This window comes from Sphaeramia orbicularis, chromosome 17 (assembly GCF_902148855.1).
Source record: "Sphaeramia orbicularis chromosome 17, fSphaOr1.1, whole genome shotgun sequence".
Classification (NCBI taxonomy): Eukaryota; Metazoa; Chordata; class Actinopteri; order Kurtiformes; family Apogonidae; genus Sphaeramia; species Sphaeramia orbicularis.
The window spans coordinates 52308626-52324283 of NC_043973.1; the positions used below are offsets into that span (position 1 = coordinate 52308626).

Genomic DNA, 15658 nt, shown 5'->3' on the forward strand with positions numbered 1-15658 from the left:
AGTCATGTAATGCGTTGCAATTCTGAGACCGTAATATTGTAAGGTAAGTGATTACTTTAAATAACAGTAACAAGTAATCTGTCATGGATTAGAGTTTGGAACAAGGTTCCTGCGCAAGTATGTAAAGTATGGAAAAGTATGGAATTTGATTTTATAAATTTCCAGGTCTGGAAAAGTATGGAAAATGGAAACAAATGTATGGAACAACATTCATGTTTCCCAGACTGTTCCCACTGTTCTATTTTCTATAACATGAAATTATGAATATCTAAAAACAGAAATGAATTGATCTGTTTTTTTAAGGCACTTGCTAGTGCAGCTAAAATGTTAGTGTGAGAGCACATACAGTGGGGTACACGTCTCAGAAAACATTTTGGCAGATTGACAAGGTGAATGCCCCACCTTCTGCTCTTATCCTCCTCCAACCGATTTTAAGCCCCGCCCAGGTGTCGTCAAGTTTCACTGCTGCTTTGATGGACAGGTGATGTCCACACACTATTGGTGAGCCAGATATTCAACATGCCTTGTATGATGGTTGGCAGAACTCATAATGAGTAGATGGAAATTCTCTTACTGCTGCCTCATAAATCCCAAATATAAAGACTGGTTGGAATTTGTTTTTACCAAGATATCTGGAAATTAGGGTCTGGAAAAAGTGTTGAATTTTGAAATTTCAAATATGTAGGAACCCTGTTGGAAGTAACTTAAACAACACTGGTTATAAAAGACATTTACTATGTAGTTGTTTGTGTTTTCCAGCTCAAAAGCAGCCAGGAGCCCAAAGCAAAGAAGAGCCGTCGGACTCCACTGGTCGAGCCCAAAGAAGAAGTCAGTGTAAGTGTGAGTTCATGTGGAGTTCAGCGGTAGCTTTGTTTATATGACAGACAACCGACACAGCATCCTGTTACCATGGTAATAAGATGTCACTCCACCTGCATGTGGTGTTTTGTTTGGCATGGATGCATCATCATTAGTATGATGGCCTGGAGGGACATTTTAGACCAGGGGTGTCAAACATGCGGCCCATGGGCCAAAACCAGCCTGTCAAAGGTTCCAATGTGACCTGTGGGATGAAACTGAAAAAATGACACTGAAGATATTAACAGTTAATGATGTTGAACTGGTTTTAGAACAGGTTCCACATACAGACCAGTATGATCTACAGTAGCATAATATAATAATCTATAAATAATGACTCAATTTTCTTTGTGGTTTAATATGAAAAAAATATTACATTACATTACATCCCTATCAATAATAACAACTCTAATTTTTCCTCTTTTCTTTACTGCTAAGAAAACAACAAATAATAACAATATTCACATTAAACTATTCTTCAACAATAAAATGTGAATAACCTGAACAAATATGAACAACCTGAAATGTCTAAAGAAAATTAAGTGCAGTTTTAACAATATTCTGCTGTTAATAAGTGTTTTATGCCTTTTTAGATCTGTAATGCACATGTATAAATGATAAGCTGAGGAATAATATTGTTAAAATTGCTAAAAATTACAAATTTTTCATAAGAAATTTCAGTTTTTTCAAGTTATTCACATCTTCTTTGTTTGGATAGTTTGTAAACGTAAATATTTTCATAATGTAATGATATTTTTTGGACTAAAACAAAGAGAAAAGTTTGTAGTTTTCATTATTAAGGGGTTATTATGTTATTATTTTTACTGGTCTGACCCACTTTAGATCAAATTGGGCTGAATGTGGAACCTTTGACATCCCTGTTTTCACGACAGTTGAGATAATAAAATCAAACACCGTTGAACCTCTGAACTTGTTCCTCTGTTGCGTCAGGACCCAGAGCCAGAGATGGAGGCGGTCAGCTCCAGTCAGGAGATCCCAGTGTCCTCCGCGCCTCAGCAGCCGGAGAAGCTGTCGGTTTCCACGCAGACAAAGAAGGCGAGCGGAGGGTCGCCGCGTACGCTGCACCGCGGCACCCAGACCAACAGCGACGGCGCCTGCCAGAACATGTGCCACGAAAAGTACACCAAGGTGTTCAACGACGTCAAGGAGATGATGAAGGCAGACAACAAGAGGGAGACGGAGCGGGTGGTCCGGGAAGCACTGGAGAAGGTGAGTGACGACCAATGATAAAGGAGCACCTCAGCGGGTTTACCACAAAATAAGGCCTCAACTCACCAGCCAATGGGCTTCCTAGGCCGGTGAGACATTTTTGATGAATTTTTGAAATATTTGAAATGTGCTTTTAAACATCTTCTGTGATGAAACTACTGGTCAGATTCATTTAAAATTTTATATGTATCTTCATTGGGACAGTGTCTACAGTGTTTGTTCACAGTTTTGATGTTTGAAATTTTGATGTTTGAATTTTTCAGAAATTTTTCAACTATTAAAAATGTGCATTAACTTCTAATGGTCCATATTTTGAGGGGTTATAACATGGGAATGTTTACAGATATCCATATAGTTCCTATTGATCACTGATAGAAATCATATATGGACTTAGATTGAATTAGCTGAGTTCTCCTTCAGTGAAAGTCCCGCCCACTTCTCTTGTTAGATTGATCTGCATCCAGACCACAGGACTGGAACATCAGTCGTGGCTCCTTCTTTCAAATATTAGCATTTGAGTTTTATCCTAAAACATACTTTCAGTGTAAGGAACCCTTCAGATTCAGAATGAAACTAAATTAAATAAAAAATAAACTAGACTAGACAATTATAGACCTGGGTGTGAAAATGTTTTATCTTTTTTAGTGATTGATTGATTTTAAAGTAGTGTTTTCCGGCTACATGAACTGAAAACAAAACATGACTGAAAAGTAAATGAAACAGTCTCTCTTTACTAAAACTATTTTCCGTATATGACTTTAGAAACACATTCACAGTTAATATTTTCCAAGAAGAAAACAAGTTGTGTTTTGTTGAGCAGAAATGTCTCCAGAGGAATAGACTTATCTTGGTAATTTAGGTGTTTTTCACTATTTTCAGACGGCAAAACCTCAATTAATCAAATGAATTCGGTAAATTACCAAACGGTGGTTGATTCCTCAAAATAAAACCATAACCTCTGACAGATGAAACAGTTAAACTTGGCAGAAAATACAGATTCACTGTTGCTGATGGAAGAATCGCTGGATTTTCCTTTAAAGCTCTTCTGAACAGTGCGTTTAAGGACCTGTTTTTTTGCGGTTTTGCAGCTGCGTGCGGAGATGGAGGAGGAGAAGCGCCAGGCGGTGAATAAAGCAGTGGCCGGAGCTCAGGCCGAGATGGAGAGGAAATGTAAGCAGGTGAAGGAGAAGTGTAAAGAGGAGCTGGTGGAGGAGGTGAAGAAACTGGTGGCCCAACACAAACAGCTCATCTCCCAGACCAAGAAGAAGCAGTGGGTGAGTTTGTGTTCCAGTTTGTACATAAGAACAAGAACACTTTTATAGGGTTAGACACAAGTGGGGAAAAAGGTTTCAGACACCCTTTAAATTCTACACAATCTTAAGTATTATCATGAAATATTTGTGGGAAAATCTTTTGTGTTTCTGAAGACAGACACAAATAAATACAAATGATTTATTTTATGTTTATTATATCAAGACAAAAATAACCAAACTAAATTGTTAACAGTTTCATTATGTCATGTCCCGGATGTGTGTAGATAATTCATTTAGCAGACAGGAGCAGTTTTTACTCGCTTGACTCATTTTGGCTACTTCTAGTAGCCCTCGACGAAACAAATGGACTCACTAAATTCTTCTCATTTCCCATTCCTGGCTCTGGTTAAAAAGATGGAATAAGGGGGCGGGAGTGTATATAGTCTCAGAAAAAATTATTAGACCATCAAAAGTCATCAGAAATAATGGTTATGCAATCAAGTACTGACTCCTATGTGTAGCATGTGACTAAAACAGACAGAAAAGAAAACATGGAATGTCTAAAAGCACTGTTTTTGTCAGTACAATGCCATAGATATTATGTAAGAACTTAAAGGGCTCATATTTCTCTAAACCCACTTTTATTAGTCTGTGGTTCATTTATTTGTGTATTTGGACCCTAATAGTTCATACAGTTTGAATTTGAACACTCCAGTTGTTGCAAAGCTATCTTTATATTCATTTGGGCAAAAATTAAGTGGATTTCTACAACCTGTTTGAATTCCTTCTTAATTTGTTACGTTTTATAACTAGTTACGTCACAACATTTGCACATGTAAGGTCTGGATTTCAGATGAACATTTCTCCAGTACGACATAATTGTTTATCAGCAGCAGCGTTTGTAGGCCATACTGAAAATATGTCCAAACTTGGAGCCAATCACCTAAAATGTTCAGTTGTTGGTTGAACGGGACAGAGCAGCACAGCCAACAACCTGGAGGGGGCGGGGCCTGAAGTGGCTCATGTGCATTTAAAGGGCCAGTGCTCCAAACCACCTTTCTGGTGTCATTACTCAGAAATAGGGTTGAAGATGGACCTGTGGAGTCGAATTAATGAAGAATTCAGACCCAAGCAGAGCATTTACAGTTTATGGAGACCACAGGGAAATGTTGGAAAATGAAGAATTCCATTTAAAAAAGCAAAATATCATTCCTTTAAGTGATGTTGGCTGTGGAAAATGGCTAGATTTCAGCTCTGAAATTAAACTTTTACAAGCTATTTTTGTTGTTATCATTATATTTGTCCAAACACATGTACCTTTAGTTGTACCAGGCATTAAAATGAACAAGAAATTGAAGAAAACATGGGTGGTCTAATAATTTTTTTTTTGCAACTGTAAGTTGTACTTCTTCCTGCTCTTTAAAAAAAAAAAAAAATTATAACTTTTTTTTACCTTCACTTTTTTTTTTTTTAACTTTTACTTTGTTTATGGGTTTTTTTATTTTAGAAATAAATACAAAAAAAACCAAGGTGAATGTAAAGGGTGGCCGCTGCCTGGGTTGCGTGTGGTTTCAGATGAGAGTTTGTTGTGTGTTGTTGTGTGTTTCCAGTGTTATAACTGCGAGGAGGAGGCCATGTATCACTGCTGCTGGAACACCTCGTACTGCTCCATCAAATGTCAGCAGGAGCACTGGCACGCCGACCACAAACGAACCTGCCGCAGGAAGAGATGAACAAGCCCCGCCCCTGCAGCCCTACACAGCACGCCATTGGCTCCTCCCCCCTCCTCCTGCTGTCAGTCAGTGTCTCCAACACACACATACACACACTTCCCTCTGCTTCTCTATTGCCTTCCTGAAAACTTTGTGGACCCAACGTTTTCTGCGTGAAACGAGCAATTTGTTCCTTTTTGTTCCGTTTGTATTATTTAATGTACCCATTGTTTTGGTTTTAATTTCTCTATTTTTTTTTTTCTTTTTTCTCCTCTGAGTCGTGAACAGATTTGCTCAAAGTGGGGCTCGAATGCAGAGGATGAGTTTGTGCTGTTGTTTTTTTTTTCTTTACTGAAGTGCTAATTTTGATCTCGTGTCAGAGAATGTGTTATTTAAGTGTGTAGTAACAGATGAGCATTAACTGAATACATTTTATTACCTGAATTTTTTAAAAGAATCACCTTTTCTTACTGTAAATGCAACGAGTACAAACACACCGTCGATCTTACACACATGGTTTGGCTGCATTAAACTAACTCTGCTTTCATAGAGAAAAAACACTTAAAAAGGACAAAAAACTGCGTAAGATATTAAGTTGTGAACGCCATGACTCACAGACGTTAATGTACATTAGTTTTGTTTTTTGTTTTTTTTTCATTAAATGTTGCGGTGGAAGCACCTTTTATCCTTTCTACCTAAAATCTTACTGTCCTTATGTCACTTATTGGGAACAGGGTTACAAAGTCGGCCTTAGAGGACGCCGACCGAACAAATCTTCCATATATTATTATTCTAATTAATATTATTATGCACATATTTGGGTTGTTTTTTATTAAAACTAGTTTTTAATTTGTTCTAAATTGGGGTTATGTGTCTTTCCTGAGCTGGATCATAGAGAGGTTCCATGAGCTGACATTTTTTCACGTTTTTTGCACACTTTGACGATTTTCAACCCAAATTATTGTAATATTGCCAAAAAAAATAATCACTCCGGTGAGTCCTCCTCCTCCTCTTCCTCCTCCTCTTCCTCCTCCTTTTCCTCTGCCTCTTCCCACTCCTACTCCTCCTCCTCCTCCTCCGCCCTCTCACCTGGTAAAAAAAAGATTCTGTATATTTTCCCGAGCGTCGTCGGTGTCATTTTTTTTCTAGTGATGTACACTCGAACTCTTTCCTTTCGACCTGAAGTGACTAGTTCTGAGACTCTTTCACTGCTTATGCTGTAGTTGGTGGTCAGTGCCTGTTTCTCTCTTTCTGTTCTCATCTTTAAGGCTACATGCATGTTACTAGTTTCACCGTTTTTGTCTTTTTTTCATTCATTACGTAATAAAGAAAAACAAAAAAAATTAAATAAAATGATGAACCTGCAGCTTGGAGCGCTGCAACGACGGATGGACCAATATAAAACTTTATGCAAATGTGAATGATCAGACTCTTTTGTAACAGTTTCTCCTGCGCTGATGTCGAGTGTCGGTCGTGTATAAATATTGGTGCTTGGGTTTGTTTTGTTTTTTCTAAGGGGCGATCAGATTGCCGGGGTCTGATTTTAAATTTTATTTTATTTTATTTTTTTTTCTTTGTGAAGTGTGACGCTTTTAAAATCTGTTTCCTCAGTTATGAAGGTTCACTGAACGGAGGAAAATAATTCAGCTACTCTGTGCAGATGCATTTTGTCTGTATTCTGTTGAGCATGATGTTTAAATAAAACACCGTAAATTCTCAAATAGTGCGCAAGGCCTTTATTTATCTCAACGAAAGAGAGAGACGGGTTTTTATTAGAAAATGTCACTGCTTTGTTATTAAATACCAGCTTCACTTCATACTTTCACAAATAAAACTGAAATGGCAGAAAATATGATCACGATAAACGTCAAAATCATGAGTCTTTTCAGGTTTACAGTCGATTTGGCCTTTGAGTGAAAGTTGCAGAAACCAGTCGGTTATTTGTTATTTATTTGATTTTTAATCATTTGACAGCACTGAATTTAAGATCTGAAGTTGAATTTAGAAACTGTTCATATTGAAAAACAGAAAAACAGAAGCTTATGTAATGAACGATTACATTGAATTCCTGTAGAAAATTAAAACTGGTCTAATGATAAATGATTCTTTCTAAAGCATTTCACATTATTTTACATCTGAAAACATGACAAATATCTGATGTGGTTAAATTCAGAGGTGACATAGGGTGAGTTATTCTGCCTCTAAAATGACCTTAAATCCAGATTTTAAAGGCGACGCTCACATCAATGGTCGATGGTCTGACATCCACAGATACTCAGTTTAACCCATCAGACACTGACTTTATTTACACAAATATCTATTTTCTCTCAGTGAAGATTATGTTATGAAAGAGATTTTAATTCAACAGTATTTGTTCGATGACTGAATTTTTTTCATGTAGCATTTTTTACAATAAAGAGCAGATTGAAGTTGCAACAAGTAGGAAAAACATGACTGAATGACCACGACTGTTGACTGAATTTGTTTTATTTATTTTATTTTTTTTACATTTGAGCTGAATATCTGCAGGATATTACAGTTAAATGACTATTCAGTCATTCAGATTTTTACTTAAAATAACTACTTGATCCTGAAGTTGTCGACTCAAGCTGTGCTCAGATAGGTTGAATTCTGGGATTTATGCTGCCTTCAGGTGCTGTTGGGAAGATGAACCTTTTCCACTTGTGAATTCAAAATTATAAGTGTGGTGGGTTCAAGTGCTTTTGTTGTCTTAGCAAAATTAAAAATGGCTGACACACAATTTACCATGACCTGCTACTTGATTAGTTGGTTAACCGATTCTTTTTTTTTTTTTTAGAACTGTATATCCTTTAACCTCCTAACACCCAGCTATGGGTTTTCTGTCCACATTTATGGACAAGAGTTTCACAACTTTATAGAAAAAAAAAGAAAACTGTCCACCACAAAGGACATTCCATAAAAATTTTAAAAACTGCATCTGAAAAACTGTTGCATCATGATGTTTCCAATATAGGCGCTTATTTAATAAAAAACAAAAAAAGCTTGTACTTTGCTGACATTTCCTAGGTCTTAGGAGGATAAATGAACAGCAGCAGAACGTTAATAAAATGCTTATTATTTGTGATGAATCCCTCGTTCAAAGGTTTTTTTCATTTCGACAGCTCGTGGATCAAATTTTTGCCCAGTTCTCCAGTGGAAAATACAACATGAGGGGGCGTTCACATCCAATTTTCAAGTTCATAACTATTATTTACCATTATTCCCATAGCACGTGAAGGCAGCATTAGACACAGTTATTCATTTTCACAAAGTGTGTCCTCAAATTAACCGCAGCTTCACTCTAGAAAACACCTGAAAGTGAAACTACTTTGACCGTAAATGTTCTAAAAACCCACGTTTCCCTCTGCGTCAGTTTTATTTCTTTCTATTAGAGAATTTACGGTAACTGTTGCTTTAACACGTTCATCATGTGACGTGTTGTTTCTCTCCTGCTGCAGTTTATTAATAATTTTTTGTTCACATTCTTTTGTTTTTCTTTGATCACAGCGTCTTTTGTTTTCCTCATCGTTGCACTACATGTAAATAAAACCTTCATATTATATGTACAATGTGAATGAAATCACAGATCAGTTTGTTTCTGGATGACTGTTAGTCCTAGTTTTGTACAATGTACAATTGTTATCATATCGGCGGCGCCGGCTTCGGAGACACTTTCATCATGTGTTGATGTTTTAATGCTGCACCTGCTGCGTTTACATGCACTCAGTTGGTTTAAATAAGCTGAGGTTTATCTGATTTTTCAAGTGTAAAAAGTCTGTTTTAGTGCATTTTTGCTGAATCTGTGGGAGCCAGATTGAGTCACAGATTCAACATGCCGGCTTATTCTGGTTTAATTTTACAGAGTGGTAGAAGACACAATGTCATTTACGTTTCCCTTCAGTCTATGACAGGGCTGTCAAACTCATCAACATTCAGCCTAATATGATCTAAAATAAAGACTAAAGAACAGAAAAATAATAACATAATAACCTGTAAATAAGGACAAGTCCAACATTTTCTTTGTATTTTATAGTGAAAAAAGGAAAGTTACATTATAAAGATGTGTTCATCTACAAACTATTCTTTAAAAAATATGAATAACAACCTGACATTTCTTAAGAAAAATAAGTGCAATTTTAACAGTATAATGACAATTAAACATTTATCATTTAAACTTGTGCATGAGAGAAGTGGATCTACAAATGCACAAAATATGTAGTAACAGACATAATGTTAAAATTCCACTTAATTTAAGACATTTCAAGGTTGTTCATATTTGTGAAAGGATAGTTTGTAAATGTAAACATTTTCATGTAAATTTCCTTTTTTACATCAAAATAAAGAGAAAAATTTGGAGTTGTCGTGATTTATTATGTTATTATTTCACTGGTCTGACCCATTGGAGATCATATTGGTTTGTATGTGGAACCTAAACTACAATGATTTTGACACCATTGATTGCTAATATGTTCAGTGTCATTTTTGCATTTCACAAATTCATCCCAGGGGCCGGATTGGACCCTTTGGTGGGACGGTTTTGGCCCAAGGGCCATATGTTTGACCCCTCTGGTCTATGATCCTAGAAGTCGACCGTTAGTGGAATTTTTAAAGGCAAATAAGATGAGAATTTAAAATGTTTAAACCCACAGTGGGTCATAGATGTGTTTTATGGATTCCCTGATTGGAAGAGGGAAATGTATAACGAGGATCTGACATGAGTCACAATGAAAAAACATGTCAAATACAGAGAAAATATTACACAGCTGATACGATACAATAATGACAATGAAGTCAAAGAGCTAATGATGTAAAAACAAGGTGAAGATTAAAAACAAAAATAAGACAGATTAAAAAAGGTTAAAGTAATGATAAATAAAACATGGAACAAGATAAAAAAAAATGATGTAAAAGATGCATCTAAAAGTAAGACGTAAAAATATAAAATTTTCATAGACGTTGGAGTCGATAAAAATATAGATTGAAAGCGACTCATGTTGTATTTTCTACATTTGGTGCCGAGGAGACACTAAACATCTTTATTGGGGTTGAAGATGAAAACGTTTGTGAAGTAAAGCTGATGAATGTGTCTGATTGTCAGCTTTAATAACTCGTCAGTGTTAAGACTCTGACGCTGATGCTTTGGTTTCACTTTTCCACAGCGTCAGATTCATGTTCTGATTTGAAGTGACATCAGAGCTGCAGGACAAAGGGTCACATTTACAGATGTTTTTCCCTTTTATTTCAGCTCCTGAAGCTTAAAAACAATGATTTTCTTTTGAATTTTTCTTTAGAACTGACTCATAATGCCGGTCAGAGATGAGCTGAAGTGCATGTAAACACAGGTTTTATTTGTTTTGGGTTTTATTAAATAAATAAATGTTTCCACACGTGTTGAATGTGTCATGTGATTGACGTCAGGTGTCATGTTACCTGCGAGGCCGTGGCTCCTCCTTCGACTGTTGGGTTTTTATATTCGTCCATCCAGCCGTGAAAGGTTTCAGTGTGAAAACGTCTTCTGTTTTGATTTTTTTTTTTCTCTTCCTTTTTCTTATTTTTAATGTCATTCCTGTCCGTATCCGGTTTTTAACTGCATGAGTAAAACTGTGTATCTCCGGCCTTTTTGTTTATTTCCTTACATCCATGTGTAAAAGACTTGATTGCACTTCCTCAGAGTAACGCAATATGACAATGAGTTTCATCTTCCTCCTCCTAGTTTCACATCTTTGACTGAAAAATTAATCTCCTCTGAGTAAATGAATGAAACTGATGCTAAAAGTAGTTACTGCTTTTATTCCAGAGTTTATTAAGAACAGAATTCATGAAACCGTGAGTGTTTATGTGCTGTTTTAAACTGGAATAAAACCAGTCTAAAGGTCTTTCTGTCCTCACCCTTTAGGTCATTTTCTGTTCTGTCCATATGTAAACTATTAATCGTGGCTTAACATTTTCTATGCTCCTGACATTTTTTTTATGCTTTAGCTAGCAATATGTATATAAATATATTCTATGTGCTAACATGGAGGAAATAAATGTATCAACAAGAACATGTGTTTTAATTTTTTTTATTTCATGACAAAATTTTGATGATGATAATGATGATGATGATGATGATGGGAAATAAAAAGCTAAATAATCCTGTGTCTTGAAGATGTGAATATTTATGTCTGCTGGGATTTAACGTTGCTATTTTGTGTTCGTTCTGTGTCCAAATACGATGGAAACTGAAGCTTCGTGTCTTTTAAGAAGTGATGCTGATTTCTGTTAAAGCCACTGGTTTGATATACAGTCGTGGGAAAATTGATTAGACCATCAAAAGTCATCAAAAACAATGGTTATGCAATCAAGTACTAACTCCTGTGTGTATCATGTGACTAAAACAGACAGAAAAGAAAACACGGAATGTCTAAAAGCACTGTTTTTGTCAGTACAATGCCATAGATACTGATGCACGAACTGAAGTGATTTTGGTTATTATCAAGAAAACATGTTAAATGGGTAGATATCAGCTCTGAAATTAAACTACTATGAGCTAGTTTTGTTGTTATCATTATATTTGTCCAAACAAATGTACCTTTAGTTGTACCAGGCATTAAAATGAACAAGAAACTGAGGAAAACAAGGGTGGTCTAATCATTTTTTCCGCGACTGTATAAGCTCTGACAGGATGGGAATGGCAGTGCTTCAGGAAAAAAAAAAGTTTCTGCTGACGAACCTGAATGACGTATGAAACATCTGCATGATGTGATACAACAGAAAGGTATGTCATTCATTTCATAATTCTACTTCACATCTGAAACGAGCTTCTATAGTTGAGATCGTCCTTTATTTGTCCTATGATTACCCCACGACCCTGAGATTAAGAGTGTGACGCTCTGCCCACTGAACTAGTCAAGTGGATTTAGTTTTGGGTTTTTGTTTTTTTCTCTAATAAATTTGCTCAATTTAAAACATACAATCTCAGCTTTAGACAATCGCTTGCCTTTTGTAGCTGTAGACAACACTCCATAAATCAACGGGAAATTACGTACAACACTTTTATTATTATTGCTAAACAATTTATCCACAGATGTAGATTCATGAAGAACCACCCACTGTTCTCAATTTACATAAATGAAATAAACTTAAAAAAAAACAGCAAAACACTGAAATATGTAAGAACCAATCAAACCTTGATTATTAGTGAAAATGTGAATGTATTGATACCTGATTAGACTTCTGACTTTATTTTTGTTATTATTATTATTATTATTATTATTATTATTATTATTATTAAATGTTCTATACATATACTGTTCAGCATAAGTTTGATGTTGATGCTCAGTCTGGAAAAAAGAAGTGTTTCTCTTACGAAATTCTTTAGAATGTATGGCCAAATTTTAATTAATAAAGTTGAGGAAAAGCCCCACTCCACAAATCAATTTTTAAAAAATGTATTAAATAAGTAAATATATGAACTATTTGCCATGTAATTAGTGTGTGTTAGTGTTGATGAATTAATCGATCAATTGATTCATTAATCCTTGAAGAATCGTTCCCTAGTTGTACATGAAACTAATATCACTGCAGCAGATCAGTGTCTGAAAATAGCAAAATAAATGTTTGATTAGTGCAAAATACTCAACAATATCTACACACATCAGGGGAAAGAAAGTCACCAAACGCATAAAAACACCCAAAATTTGTCACTAAGTGATAATATGTTCGACAGGCGGTGGTGGATTACTTTGGATTTTTCTATGTGGATGTTGCGGTTATTTTATGTTATTTTGAAAAGTTTTTGGGTAATTTGTGTTTACGTTATGTGACCTCTGACCTTGGAGATTTGCACCATTTTCCTCACTTGGTTTCCAGACAGGTGAGGTTAGTTAGTGTTTCCAAATATATATATATTTTTTATTGTTGTTGGCAAAAAGCAAATTTACAGATCAAGAATGGAAAAATGTGACAGAGGAGTAAAACAGCAATACATGAGGAGACATGGTGGAATGATGAAACAGAACTATTGCAAATATCTGAACCAAAATAAACAAAAATATAACGACATCTGAAGTGCAATGAAAATAGAGAAAGAAAAATAAATCTGACTGGACAATAGAGCACAAAGGACCAAGGCAAGATACATTTAAAACAACAAGGACTTAGATAAACAAGAATAAAGTTTTCTGGCTTTTTTGGACATATTTTCAATATACTGTAGAGATCTGTAATATTTGATAAAATCACATATAAACAAATTGAAGGAGGGCTTCCTGTTTTTCCACTTGCAACAATGAGTGTGGAATATTCCCAAAATAATAATAAGGTTAACGATATCTTTGATTTAACTTCTAATGAATCCATATAATAAATAATTTCACATAAAGAAAAAGACAGAATATTTTCCATTTTTAAGGACAAACCAAATGTGAATATCAGCCCAAAATAAAATGTAGTGAGAACAATTAAAAAAACAAAAGTTCTATGGCTTTGGCTTCAGAGTGTTCCCGAATATAGAGTATCAAAAGATATATAAAATGCTATATAAATAAAATTTGATTGATTGAGTGATTTAATTGGTTTTCCCCTGTAAGTCGCTTTGGAAAAAAGCGTCTGCCAAATGCGTAAACATAAACATAAACATAAACATAAAAGGCAGTAAAAATATCTCACAGAGGTACATAATTCAGTTGGTACAGTTAACTAGTGTAGGAGCTATTTGTCTATTTAGTTTTTTGTTCAAAGTTAATTTACTTTTTTGTTTACTAATTTAGTATTTTTTGCTAATTGTTTATTTTTTGTTTGTTTGGAATATACTTTTTTGATTTTCATGGTTATTACTTTAATTCTTTAGTATTTAGCACCTTTTTGTTTTGTGTTTTCTTATTGGTTTAGACCGTGGGCACCTGGGTGTAAATAGGGAGCACCAAGTTAGACCAGCATGCACCTGGGTGGGCCTATGGTGTTTTACCAGACGGACAGACAGACAGACAGACAGGATGAGCAGGAGAGACAACACTAAAGCTCTCGGTCGTTGTCTGCAAAAATCCTGAAAATAAACCACTTGAAATACATCTATGGAGTGGACATTATATTTTTGACTGCGTAAACCACAAACCCATGGTGCATCTAGTGGTTATTTGAGTTATGTTAAACTTTTAAATTCAGTCACTTTTAACTTGATTTAATTTTGATGACAAATAGTCGCTACAACTACTGATGGTCAAATGAAGCCTCATGAATCACCGAGGCTTTCCAGCACGTTCCTGTATTAAATGGTTCACTACTCGAGGCCTCAATGAAACAGTGAATACTGCAATCTGCTGTTCAAATGGAAACAGGACAGGCATTAACCGGATTCCCATGAGCTGAGCTGAAATTTGGTCTGAATAAACTCTGTAAGGCAGTAAAAAGAAACATCGGATGTATCTGTAGTATTCATTCATTCATTCAAGCTTTATTAAGGACACAGAAACTATGTCCATAGGATAATAATAATTTTAAAAAACTAGGTCCATAGGATAATAAAAAAAACAAACCAGAAACTATGTCCATAGGATAATAATAATAATAATAATAATAATAATAATAATAATAATAATAATAATAATAATTTAAAAAAACTAGGTCCATAGGATACTGAAAAAAAAACAAACCAGAAACTCTGTCCATAGGATAATAATAATAATAATAATAATAATAATAATTATAATAATTATAATAATTTTAAAAAACTAGGCCCATAGGATAATAAAAAAAACAAACCAGAAACTATGTCCATAGGATAATAATAATAATAATAATAATAATAATAATAATAATAATAATAATAATAATAATAATAAAACTAGGTCCATAGGATAATATATATATATATATATATATATATATATATATATATATATATATATATATATATATATATATATATATATATATATATATATATAAACAGAGACTACATCCATAGAATAATAAAACAAAACAAAAAACCTGAAACTAGATCCATGGGATAATAAAAAAAACAAAAAAAACTAAACGAAACAATGTCCATAGGATTATATATATATATATATATATATATATATATTTATATATATATATATATATAAAACTAGGTCCATAGGATAATATAAAAAAAAACAAAAACCTGAAACTACGTTCACAGGATACTACTACTACTACTACTAATAATAATAATAATAATAGTAATAAAAAACTAGGTCCATAGGATAATAATAATAATAATTAAAAAAAACAAAACAAAACAAAAAAACAGAAACTACGTCCATAGGATGATATTAAAAAAAAAAAACAAAAAAAAAAAACCCTGAAACTAGGTCCGTAGGATTAAAAAAAACAGAAACTAGGTCCAATTAAAAAAAAAAAAAAAAAAAAAAAAACTAGGTCCATAGTATAATATATATATATATATATATATATATATATATATATATATATATATATATATATATATATATATATATATAAAACAAACATACACAATAAAAAAGATGAAAAAGAAAAGAAACAGCATAAATCCATTGGTTACTTACACACACAGGCTCGTTCGCCAGTGAGTCCACATTTGACACGTAAACCTTACAT

The 15658-nt window shown here is 34.2% G+C and overlaps 1 protein-coding gene and 1 long non-coding RNA gene across 3 annotated transcripts in view; one reads left to right on the plus strand and one right to left on the minus strand.

Annotated features, from left to right (window-relative positions):
• Window positions 1-6802, plus strand: part of zmynd11 (zinc finger, MYND-type containing 11) — a 52339-nt gene extending 45537 nt beyond the window's left edge. For both annotated transcript variants that reach the window (XM_030159565.1, XM_030159566.1), the window contains 4 exons: window positions 760-834; window positions 1810-2088; window positions 3177-3362; window positions 4952-6802. In XM_030159565.1, coding sequence (XP_030015425.1) covers window positions 760-834; window positions 1810-2088; window positions 3177-3362; window positions 4952-5074 — 663 coding nt within the window. In that variant the 3' untranslated portion in view covers window positions 5075-6802. The remainder of the gene's footprint in view (window positions 1-759; window positions 835-1809; window positions 2089-3176; window positions 3363-4951) is intronic.
• Window positions 5390-7901, minus strand: LOC115436664 (uncharacterized). The gene is made up of 2 exons (XR_003937859.1): window positions 6115-7901; window positions 5390-6083 (listed from the first exon to the last, which is right to left on the minus strand). It is a non-coding gene; the product is annotated as an uncharacterized LOC115436664 (long non-coding RNA).
• Between the last annotated feature and the right edge of the window lie 7757 nt (window positions 7902-15658).